The following is a 12,597-nucleotide window of genomic DNA, read 5'->3' as shown; positions in this document are numbered from 1 at the left end:
AGGGAGGAAAGAGAAAGAAAGGAAGAAAGAAAAAAGGGAAGGCAGCCCAGCAGCCCCTTCAGTGTAGCCTGGGAGGAATAGTGGAGATGCCTAGTTCTGTAGTGCCCCTGAAGCTTACAATTCCAGGGTGTGTGGCTCCTGGAGATCACTTGGGCTGATTCCCATAAGTGGGGCAGCATGGCGGCATTCCCCTGCCTCAGGAGGCCTCGGCCCGCATACTCTCAGCTGGTGCTGTTTCACAAGCACGACCAGGGCAGCAAAAAAAACACTGTCCAGATAAAAGCGAATTTAAGCAAAAATAAAAAACAAACCCAAGAAACCCACGTCCTTACTTCCTGTAGTCAGACACCCATGAAGTGGCCCAGCAAGCCTCCTGCAACCCTGGATGGACAGTTCACAGCTCTGAGTGCTCACAGGACCCAGCTGGCCTTTGGGTTCTCTGACTCTCCCATGCATGTTTAGGGACAGCCGGCCACAGTACATCTTGGGTGGCCATGTCTGGTTGGGGTGGTAGGTCTCTTTGTAAGGTCTCATGTTCTCCTTCAGGTTAGGGCCTCCTATGATCCAAGACAGACTGAAGCAGCATCTCTGCCACACCTCAGAGGTCAAGTCAATGTGACCGGAGGTGGGTGTGAGGGATTCAGAGTCTCCAGGAGAGGAGCAGTACAAGACAAGGTGGGGCAAAAAGATAAAGGTCTTCTGTAGTTGGCCGTTTATACAGCTTGGGAAACAAAACCTTGAAGCCCATGGTGATTTCTGCATGGGAGGACCACCTGGAGTTTGTACCCAGAGCTGCCGGCAGGGCAGGGTTGGCAGCTGGTGTCATAGGGAAGAAGCCAGTCTTGTGAATGGTGTGCCATTTCTCCGAGGCACTAAAGTTCTGTTCTGGGACCAAAGAATTGGGAATTACACACACACACACACACACACACACACACACACGTATGCACGCACACACACGCATGTGGATGACTCGACCGATGACCTCTTTAATGCCATGGTAGTGTCGACAAGTGATAGAATTAGGAAGTGGGGCCTGGCTGGAAGAGGTTGGTTGCTAGGGTCACGCCTATGCAGGGGCTACTTTGTGCCTGGCCTCTCCATTTTCCTTATCTTTGCTTCTTGGCCAATATGAGGTGAGAAGTTGTGCTCTGCCATGCTCTCCATGATTCCTGGCTCCATCCCAGCCTTGTAGCAGGAACAACTGGATCAAAATCTCCAAGACTGTAACCAAAATAACGTTTAAGTACTTTCCCTCAGATATTTGGTCACAGTGACAAAAACCTGACATACACAACAGCCCATGGTAGTAGGAGCCTGCAAATCCTGGGCCCCATTGGAAAGGTCAAGCTTAAGGGACAAAGTGATAGCTCAGTGTATTTGCCTGGTCACAAATGGGACACTGTCCACAAAGACTAGCATGTGGTAATTCTTCATGCATCTACTTGACAAGCATGTACTGAGTGGCTACTGTGTGCCAGATACCACCCTCAGAGCAGAGGACATCTGGGATGGAGACAGACTAGTCCCTGTCCCCAGAGGCCAGCAAGATAAAACAATAGCAGTGTGCGGTGATGGGGGAAGATTGCGGTATGTTGCGGCTATTTGGGATACAGTGGCTGCCAAGAAGGTGGCACTGATGTACCTGGAGGGAGAAAGAAGAAACCTGATGTCCTTTCTAGAACCCAGTGGCAAGGTCAAGGGTTGGGGACTTTTACCAGGTCCTCAGTCACCCCCACCTCAACTCCCGTGGGTCAGTGAAGATCCTGCACTGAGTGAGGGAAATGCCCACCCCCCTCCCTATGGGAGATGCTGTGAACCAGTGACTGTGAGAAATGGGAGCTTGGAAGTTGGCAGGAACTCCAAAGTCATGACCACCCGCCCGAGCGTTGAGAGTCTCTGCCTGCAAGATTTAATGGGCCTTTAGCAGCATGCTGAGAGCATGCTGGAACCAAGTGGCTCTGTGCTGGCAGCTTCCTAATCCAGGATTAGCCCACCATGGGATAGAGCCATGGAGTTACCCTTTGTGTTGATGTCTGCAAGTGAGTCTAAGTGGTCCCTGCCTTGTGGGCAGAGGCCTGAGGGGACAGCCTCAGATGTAGTGTAGTGCTGTGTGGTGTCTGTCAGTCTGTCTGTCTGAGCATGCTGAGGTCTCTAGGTTGGCCATATCAGCTCTGAGAAGACACTGAGGCCCAGGTGCTATGTCTGGCTACAGATGGTCATTTGCCTCTCAGAAGTGCAGCCACCCTCTGTAGACCAGCTTCAGTAGAGTCATTTGACTTCTCAGGCTGAGGTGACAGAGGGTGAGAAGCAGATGGGTGCTGGTCAATACATGGGCAGTGGAGATGGGAGATGCCTCATGTCTTAGGTCCCAACCCTTACAATCAGCTTCCCAACTGGACAGACCAAAGGGGCCCTGCAACTCTTCACAGACTCTGCCCCTGGTTACAAAGCAAAACAAGTCAAACCTGCCACCTCTCTTCCAGGGAAGAGCACTGTGTCTGTGGGTGACCCTGGTGAGCCCTACAGCGTGGAGCAACTTCTGTTGTCAGATGTCACATGTCTGCTAGACAAGTGGCCGGCCCTCAGAGGAGGGAAGGTTGAGACCCTGGGTCTGTACCCTCTACTGCCCCAGCCTGTGGCATCCTCGGTTAAATGTGTACACAACCTGCTCAGATGGGTTTGCCAATGTGGCTTCCTAATCAGCTGTCACTTCTCTGATATTGTCCCATAGGGAAGCAGGGTCAAACCTCAGACTTAAAACTGCCTAAATCCCATACTACTAAACAAGCCCTTTTAACGGTCTCTGTTTTGAAAATGTGTTGGTTGCAAATCAGTTTCCCAGGAGGAATGTCTGCTACCTTCCTTTTCTTCTTCCCCAGGTGGCTTAAAGTCATGGCAAAGCACGTGGGTCTCCTGACTCTAGGAAAGAGAGTTTAGGTCCCTTGTCAGCTCCAGAGGAAATGTCACCTTGTACAGCTAGACAGACTGGGCACTGCACACCATGAGTGATATGAGCTTAGACTGTTCTCTTGGGTGCCATGTCCTGGGGGCCCCAACTAGGAGCAGTGAGGGACCGAGGAAAGGATAGACACACAGACATGTATACAGTAAAGCTGAGATCAAGTGGAATCCTGCTAGCTGGTCATATTTATTAGGTATAGCATGAGAGGGGCGGGGTGCTAGTCTCTGTAGGTGTCTGTAGGGAACAGTCTCAGGCTGCAAACCTCCTGGAGGAGGTCGCTGCAATTGCTAGTCTGCACACACTGATATTCATTCATAAACACTCCTACTTGACAGCTGAGGAAAACTTTGTGCTCCCCTGGGGCCTGATCCACATGGATGGTGACTTTGCTGACACCCCACGGATCTGAGCTTTGGAGTCCTTGGCATAGCCATGCCCATGTCAGCAGACATCCAGTCAGGGCTTCCTTGGCTCGGCTCTCTACACTGGAGGGTCACAGCTTTTCTCTGTCCCTCAGCTCTCAATGGCCCTGACTGTCAGTCACTTGTTCCTCAGCCCCCAGCAGCTTCCTCTCCTCTCCCTAGCCTCATCAGGAGAGGAAGGTCTCTCTTGCCTGACCTCTGCCCCTGTCCCTGCCCCTGAGCTATCTCTATAAACTCTGCCCATGGCACCCAAGCAGCTTACAGGGTTAGAAGCTCTTCCTTCGCACCCTTCACTAGGCTGCTTCAAACAGAAAGCAGCCTGTTTGACTTTTTTCATAAGCTTTCCCCCCACTCCCACCCACACTAACCTGGAGTGGGGCTCAAGTCCATCCATTTTACTGTGCGATAAAGGCCAGAGCCAAAGTGTAATCACAAATAGCTTGGTATTTCCACCAGGCTCAGCTACCTTCCCCACCACATCAGTGGATGTGAGTGCATCTAAGTTACTTATTAGAGAAGTAGGGTTCATTGGTCTTCTAAACTCTTTATTTATTTATGAGCAGGTTGTGGGGGCACATGTGGGTTCCAGGGATGGAACTCTGGTCATCATGTTAGGTAATAAGTGACTTCACCAAATGAGCCCATCTTGCCAGCTTACAGCTCTTACTTGAACTAAAATTATTTGTTTGTCCTAGGGTTTCTACTGCTGTGGAGAGACCCCATGATCAGGACAGTTCTCATAGAGGAAAATATTTAACCAGAGCTAGCTTCCAGTTCCAGAGGTTTAGTCCATTATCATCATGGCAGGGGACATGGCAGCATGCAGGCAGACATGGTGCTCGAGAAGGAGCTAAGAGTTCTACATCTTGATCAGCAGGCAATAGGAAGTGTGCTGTGTTCCACACTGGGTATAGCTTGAGCATATGAGACTTCAAAGTCCGCCTCCACAGTGACCTACTTCCTCCAACAAGACCACACCTACTTCAACAAGCCCATACCCTGTAATAGTGCCACTCCCTGTAGGCCAAGCATTCAAACACATGAGTCTATGGGGGCCATACCTATTCAAACCACCATAGTGTCCTTCCTCTGGTGGTCCTTCCAGCTGTGGCCAATGAGCAAAAAGTGGGAGGAATGTCTCAGTTCTTCACGGAGCCTTCTAGAGCCCCAACCTGGACTTGTGGGCTTCAGTTTGTATGGGCCCCGGGTGTGTTGAGTTCTCTATCATGTACATATGATATGGAACCACAGTAGGCAGCCTGGCAAAAATGAGGGGATTGGGAAAGAGAAGCACACAGGGTCACAGAAACAGTATGAGAGAGAGCTTGACTGGGGACAGCTCTGACTAAGGATGGCAGTCAGACCCAAGCTTCAGGTAAGGATGGCAGTCAGACCCAAGCTTCAGGTAAGCTAGCAGACTGATCCTGAAAGTACGGTTCATGGACAAGAAGAGTCAGTTTCTGTTTCAGTCCAAAGATATGAACAAACATCTCTTGACTACGGATAGTACTAGAGTCAGGAGTCCCTCCTGAAATGAAGAGCCCCATGGTGAAATGGAGAGCCCCATGGTGGCTATGTTTGACAGTCAGGAGCCACAGTTGATTGGAGCAGGACAGGGACAAACAAGAGACCCCGCTGCCACCATCTGACAGTCAGATGCCTTCCTACCTCTCAGCTGCTCAGGTAGCAGGTGAATGAAAAACACCTGTACACACAAGCACACACACATGCACAAACTCTGACTGGTGCAAACCCACACAAGAACCCTGGAATGCAGCAGGCTGTGCTGGGCAGCCCCCAGGGAAAATTGAACAGTTCTGGGCTTTCGATTTGGTTCTAAGCCCCCAGTATCCTTGAACAAGCTCAAACGGCTGACAGTGTACCAACTGCGAACAGCTGCAGGGAGATTCCCACCTTTCCTGATTCCTTTGAAACATGAAGAGAGGGGGGAGAGGCAATAAGACATCCCTCAGCTTTTGGTGGGCTTTCTCTTTTCTGTTTGATAGCTCTTCCCTGATTGGTCCCATTTTATATCTTATTTGCAAGCATGCACATTCAACCAATCAGAGTTCATCTGGTCCAATATAAGAGAGTTATTAAGCTCTGGACAGAGTCTCCTTGCAACATGTTTTGAAGAAAGAAGACAAGAAGGCTCCAGAGTCCAGCTCCTGGCTTCTGGGTCCTCTGTGGAGAAGGAAGACTGCCCTCGAGTCTTCCTCGAGGACTCAGAAGAAACAGTCCTGTAAGGGGCTTTCTCATGCCTGAGGGCACCAAAAGCCCTCTGGAGCTGCAAGCTTGCTGACAATCTCCAGGCAGTGTCTTCAAGCCTGCCAAGGACATGGGAGGCCTGTAACCTCTCTTGCTTGGTACCCTGCTGCCACTGAGGATCTCAGGGTTCCCACTTTCCTATTACAAGAATCTTCTTTAAGTGCCCTCATTCCCTCCTCTGTCTGCTCGCCCCATTCTTGGAGGCAGGGTGGGACAAGAATCCAAATAAGAGAACTAACTGATCATCTCAATTTGGCACCGATGACTGACCAGAGAAATGATTCCACCCAAGTCTCATTTAGTGAACCAACGAGTTTAGTGGTGTTACTTGCAAGAGCACAGGCGGCTTAGTGACAGCTGAACCACTGGAAAGCCTGACCTGGCAGGGGCGACCACCCTCAGAATTTGCATCCCTGGGGCTCCCTGCACAACTTCCAGGAAGTTCCACTGGCAAGTCTCTTCCTCAGAAGTCATCACTGCTTATTTGAGCTTGGGATGGGGCCTCAGGGATCTTATAGTTTCATGAGTCTTAGGAGCCTCCCCTTTCTCTCCAGAAGGTAATGTCACAATGCCAAAGAAGTCAGGCTTAGGATTGTGCCAGCCAGGACCTGTGCATGGGCACAATTCTGAATGATTAGCAAAACTCAGGCTCAACTGCATTGACCATTCTCTTGCGCCTGTGCCTATGCCCAGCCAACCAGAGTATCTCCTTGAGGCCAGATTGGTTCAAACAGATGCAGTTGCCCTAAGGGTGGCTAATGAAATCTCCACTTGGACACCTGCTGACCAAAGGGGCCGCTTCCCTATGATGCAGGGGCCTGACTTGGGGAGGTGTGGAAGACAGGAGGAAAAGGAAGACAAGGAGAAGAAAGGCCAGGAGAAGGCAGAAGGAGATGACATGAGGAGGTGCTTATGACCCCATAGAATCATCTGTATCCAGCCAAGATTGAGGTCAGATATTCTTGGACCTTGGTAAAAAGTCAACCAGCTCTCTCACCTACCCTACCATGTTACAAACAGAAGGGCATCTTTAAGAGACATGCCTGGGTGTCCTTGGGGTGGACTATAAACATCAGGCAAGTCTCCCAGGGACAGATGGTAGCTTTAGTTACCCGCTCGGGTGGAAGCTTCCCCCGACCTTCCCAGTGTCGGGAGCTCCTGGGCACTGTCCTTGCAGAGCCCCAGGACAGTCTAAGAATGAGTACAGGCCCCACCTAGGTACCGTGGGTCTCTCGGAGCAGGTATCTCACCTTTGTCTACATCTTTGTCCCTGGCCTCCACCAACGTCATCAACACTGGCTGACTGCTACCAGCCTGGGTCACACTGAAGAAACAACCATCCCCAGGGTTTGGGCCATGATCAGATCTGCCTTGTACTGTAGCTTGGGTCCAGCATAGCTTGAAGATATTGTCTCTGAGAACCTCACTTCGGGAGACCCAGATGCCCAGCCAGGTGTGGCCTGTCATCTCATGGCTAATCAGAGACCAGAGCAGCCACCTGCCAGAGATGTCAGCCACACAGCATCCCCAATAGAGGTAGCTGTGCTATTGCAGGTGCCTCCCATTAGCCTCCAGTGATCAGTCCTGTGGCCACCAAGAGTAAACCAAGTCAGCTTCCTGCTCCCCAAGGGCTGGCATCCCCATTCCTCTGCAGGCAGCCTGTCTTCGTACCTGCCTCATACAGGCTTCTCCTAGGTCTTCACATTGGCCCTGGTGCCTTCCTCATGCCTCTGGCCTGGTTTTCAGCCCAGCTCACTGCTTTGTCCTCTGCTGGAGCCGTGGCTGTTCTGGGACCCAGGAGAGATACCACAAAACAGCCTCTTGATCCACAGTTGAGGGCTGGCCGTGAGCCTCTGCCACCCAGACCCCTTGACAGCCCTGCTCAGAGCCACCACAGCCCTGCCTTCTATAAGATGCATGGCAATCAGACCCTGCTTGCCCTAATCATGCTTGATCACCCCGTGCAGGGGCACTGATTGCTGCTTTGAGAGGTTACCTCGCTCCTGGGTGGCAGGGCTGGAGCCCTTGGCAGCCTAACGAGGGTAATTGAGGCAGAGCTGATTGTGCCAGAAAGTCGGGAGGGCTCAAGAGACATAAACGGGCCATGTCACACCCCAAACAGGACCACATTTGCTAAATCTGTTTCCCATGCAGTTTCATGGTGATTACATTGCCACCCCGGCCCCCACTTAAAAAAAAAAGAAAAAAAACCAGCAGGCTGTCAGGATAGACCAGCTGGGAATGGAGGAGCACTGATTGTGATTTATGGAATGCCACTGGAGTCCAGAAAGGACTGGAATGAGAGAGAAGCAGGCAGGCGTGCTTCAGAGCCCATGGGGACCAGTGTGGCCTAGAACCTCTGCTCCCTGGCCTTGTGCAGTGGGTGAACAGCACAGCAGGCATCAGATATGGGACTTAGGTATCAAGATACTCCCACGGGGGTAGAGCACCTCCAATGAGAGCTGCCTCCTTCAGTGCTATTGCACCCAACTCCACACAGCACTCTGCCCCGGTGAGAAGGGTGAGGCTGGGCACCTGAGCCAAGTCATCCAACAGCAGAGACTTATGAACCCTTCATCCCCTAAAACTGAATGAGTGTGCCCATGGGCTGTCCCACCCTAGGCGCCTTAGTGCAAGGCCATGGTGAAGAGAGACCCCTGGCACTAAGGAAATACTACCAACTCTGTGGGCAATTCAGGAACCCGAGGCCACAGCTCTGGGTCATGAATGCACTTCTGGGTTGTCCTGAATCCTGGGGACAGAATCTGCACTGTTGGTTATCAGGGCCTCAGGGGTCCAGCCTCACAGACGGATATGGTCCCAATGAGGATTATGCATGGTCCTGCCACACAGGACACCAGGAGGTTCCCCCTCTGTCCTTGCCTGAGTTCAGATATGAGGGCATGCTGTTCATGTTTTCAGGCTTAGATGAAACTGATGTGGCACATGGGTCTATTAGGTTTACGGGTTCATGGCCCCTGCGTGTTCAAACCAAGCCCCCAGTCTGGAGCACAGACGTTCCAGAGTGCCTGCTGCCACCTATGAGGTACTGCCCTGAAGATGTGACAAGCTATTTCTGTGGTCCCTCTTAGGTCCCTCCCTAGCTAGAATAAGACCCAGAGCCACAAGCTTTAGCAAAAATGTTTAATCTCTCCTTAATGTGTGTTATTTACAAGTACTAAATCTGAAGAACCGTAAAATAGGAAATAGCCATATATTTACACATCTGATGGCTGAGCGTGTCGGCTCTGCCGCTTCCAGGGAAGCAATGGCCGAGGCCTGGTCTACTCAGACCGTCCAAATGACCGGTTTTTTTTTGGGGGGGGGGTAAAGGGAGTGTTCTGCGGCATTAAAGGACAGCTAATCATGGGCTTCACCTTAAAAATAGCTTTCTCTCTCTAAATATATCTACTCTAGCTTGTGTAGCACCGATGTGAGCCACCAGATCCAAACTGGGGGAACTGGAGTAGGGGGTGGCGGTCGGGCCCTCTGTACCAACAGAGGGTGCTGGCCTGTGCCTGGAACTCAATGCTGTGCCTCTTGGGGACACATCAAGGCCCTAATCCCTGCTGCCCTCTTCAGCTGTCCAACCATAAGAAGGTGGGACAGCAGGAGAACACAGGGCCAGCCCAAGGCATGTGGAAGCCAGGCACCCAGGCTCAGCTTTTAACAGCCTAGGCACTCCTGAGTCTGGGTTCAAAGGGGGAAAACCAGGCAGGAGGTTAGGACTTTGGGGGACAGAGCCCACGGCAGGACGGCAGTACCAAGAGTGTTAGGGCCAGGCTGGCTGGAGTAGTGCTTGGCCACCTCCTTGGGCCTAGGACTGTAGAGGTTGGCTCTGAGCATCTACCACCCAGTGCACAGTGGGCTCCAAACCCAGGCTATATCTAAGCTGGAGTGGAGCCCTTTGCAGGGTGCCATAGAGATGGGTGGCTCTTGAACATCAAGGCCAGCAAATGTCAGAGTCCATTCCAGGAGTAGCAGAGTCCAGTCCAGGGAGGTGAGGCCTGGCCCTGATGGCTGTGCCAAGATGCCTGGCAAGACCAGCTAGGGCAGCTCGCATGTAAACAGATACGCTAAAGTGCTTGCGAACAGATGCCCTGGGGAGGCTGCTCCAGGTCACCTCACCACCCACCTATGACACCCACATGGGTGTGGTGGCCTGGGAGGGTAGAGTGAGGCTGGCCCATTCTAAGGTAGCCTGGGGGCCTTGGGCGGGGTGGTAGGGCTGGATAGTGAAGGCATTGAGCCTAGAAGCTGTGCGTGGTCCAGGCAGAGCTGGAAGAACTAGGGGCTTCTATTTGAAGACCACATCCAGGGAAGACTTTAGGGGAAATTGAGACTCCCACCCAGGCACAGCCCGGAGGCATCAGAAGGAAGGGAGGGTTATATCCAAGGGAAAAACCCCAGGCAACAGGGGCTATTGAGAAACGTTATATCCAGGTTGGCTAGACTTGGCTCTGATCCCAGTATCAGCCCAAAGAGTGAGCCACAGAGACACTTGACCAGAGCTCAAGGCCTAGGGTGCCCAGGCCCCTTGACAACCATTGAGGAGGAGCTCCCTGAGTCCTTACACCTGCCCCATAGCAACCCAAAGGCGCAGCTCTAATCTGACCTCCAACCTGTCCCATCTGGCTCCCCAGCTTGGAATGTGAGGGAGTACAAGGCTAGCAGCCCATGGACATGGGGTACGTTGTCCCAAGCACTGAGGCTGGGCCTGGCCACATTTAGCTGTCCCTTAAAATCCATTATAATCTTTAGTACCATCGAAAAAGTGAACTTGAAAAGAGGATAGGCCGCTCGCTTGCTTTTCCAATGACTAATTAATTTAAAAAACATTAAAAAAAAGGGTCTAACCACCTCTAGTATTCAACACTTGCAGTTCGAAAAGATCAACTCAGACTAAACGCTAGCACAGTCATGCAGGTCCACAGCCTCTGTACCCGAAGTTGGGGCACCCGGTAGCTTGGGCAGGGGCTTCTTCCGTCTGTGGGAAGCAGAGGCCACATCAGATGGCAGGTCCAGGACCCTTGGCTTTGCTCTCTTCCACCTGGGTTCCTCCTGAATTGCCTTTCTGTTGTCTCCTCCCTCAAGTAACTGTACAGCACCCCACTGGGGCTGGGGCCACATATATATATATACATATTCATATATATATATATGTACAGGGTCCATTAAAAATGTGTTCTGTTGCTCGTTGTGGGCAAAGGTGGACACAGCTGACCTCCGGTCCCTTGGGTCACTGTCCACGGCCAGCAGGATGGCAGAAGTACCCTGCCCTACCCCTAGGGCAGAATGCAGCAGGATTTCTTGTTCCCTTAAAAAGCAGTACCCAGATGCCCCACTGTGGGGGGCCAGGACACTGCTGAGATGCCGGACTGGAAGCCACTGGGGAGTGTCAGGAGCAGGGAGGAGAGAGGATAGTGGGACAACGGTCTGCTACCCTCCAGAACTCCACGGTGGGCAGAGCCAGGAGCAGGAGCGGGGAATAAATAATGGGAACATGCACTCTGACTGGAGCCCCAGGCCCGGAGGCTCCCAGAGGCACAGCCCTGAGGACAGAGAGGGGTTTGCCTAGCCATTGTCCGCATGTCACTCAGGAGTGGGGTCTGCAGCCCCTCCATAGGAGGGGAGTAGAACCTCTCCCCAACAGAAGGACGTGGCACTCCAGCCTTGGCCCGCGCAGAGCACGCGGTGAATCTGAGGGTGGTGGCAAGCACGGGGTGCTGGAGTAGAGGCTAGTGGGACAGTCCCAGGCTGTGGCTCTCTTTGCTCAGCCCTGGGTATCTCACCTCTCCCTCAGACTCTGCCCACTGGTAGCAGCTGGAGAAGCCAGGAACTGCAAACTGGTCCAGTCCCTTGTCCTGGTGCCTTCCCTCCGGAGGGCCTGGCCTTCTCTCTCGGCCCCTCAGAGGCCACCTCTCTCCCAGGAAGGCCACCAGCAGCTCTTGCCAAGCAGCAAATATCCTTGGGCAGAACCAGCCATGCTTTGCAATCCTTGCCCCAGGGCAGCAAGCCCTAGGCACAGAGGTGGCTCGGCAGGACCCTCACATCCACAGCAATAAAAGTCAACCCTGCACGGCAGGGAGAGGAAGGCGAGGGCCAGGACCCAACTGCAGCCCCCACACCTGGCACTCGGTATAGATGAGCCAAGGGCTGTCTCCTGGGTCCCCCTTGCTGCCCTCCTGCTCTGCCTCCTGCTGGGTGGTCACTTCTAGGGCTCAGCTGCTCAGGGCCATCGTGTCCACCACCTGCTCCAGTTTGCTCCGAAGCCGCTGCCTTCGTGCCTGCTCATCTTTTTCCAGCGCTACCAGAATCTGTGGAGGACCAGGGTGGGACAGGGTCAGGTTTAGGGCTGACTACCCATGCACATGGGCTGAAAGCTCTCAGGAAAGCCTGCCTGGGTACTGCAAATGACATTGCTATGCCTAGTGGGGATTTGGGGACCAGTCAAGACCTGACTCTATCAGTTCCTAGCTGTGAAAACATTTCCGATCCAGAGTCATACAGCATTCCAGGGTGAGCCCCCAAGATCATCACTTCTACTCTTATCCGCTATACCAACAGGCTCTGACTCCTAACTACGGCCTCTCCCACCCCACCCCACCCCGCCCTTCTTGGGCTTCTATGTGCCTTCTATAGCAGCGCCCTACTCCCTGCCGTCGGTTGTGACACGGTCACTGCTCTCTTCTGTTGCTGGATTTCTTATGGCCTTAGGCTGTCTTCTTGAAGATCACACCTCTACCTACAGTCACCAGGCTTCTCAAACCCCAGTCTACATGGGAGCCTAGGCTCAGTATCACTACAGCCTATGAGCCCTTCCATGGCTGGTTTGGTGCCTAGAGCCCTTCTCAGCCCATAGGCCTATGGCCTTAGACCTGTCTCGTGGCTACCCACCTCCAGAGAGGCTACCAGGCTATCTACCTCACTGGTTCAGCCCAG

The 12,597-nt window shown here is 52.7% G+C and overlaps 1 protein-coding gene across 1 annotated transcript in view; it reads right to left on the bottom strand.

Annotated features, from left to right (window-relative positions):
- Positions 1-8,785: 8,785 nt before the first annotated feature.
- Positions 8,786-12,597, bottom strand: part of Plxna1 (plexin A1) — a 46,558-nt gene continuing 42,746 nt past the window's right edge. The window contains exon 32 of the mRNA XM_087907053.1: positions 8,786-11,972. Within this exon, the coding sequence (XP_087763179.1) occupies positions 11,877-11,972 (96 nt within the window). The 3' untranslated portion in view covers positions 8,786-11,876. The remainder of the gene's footprint in view (positions 11,973-12,597) is intronic.

The sequence above is a fragment of the Myodes glareolus genome, chromosome 6 (genome assembly GCF_982192425.1).
Source record: "Myodes glareolus chromosome 6, mMyoGla1.1, whole genome shotgun sequence".
Classification (NCBI taxonomy): Eukaryota; Metazoa; Chordata; class Mammalia; order Rodentia; family Cricetidae; genus Myodes; species Myodes glareolus.
This window is presented reverse-complemented; position numbering and strand designations above follow the sequence as displayed.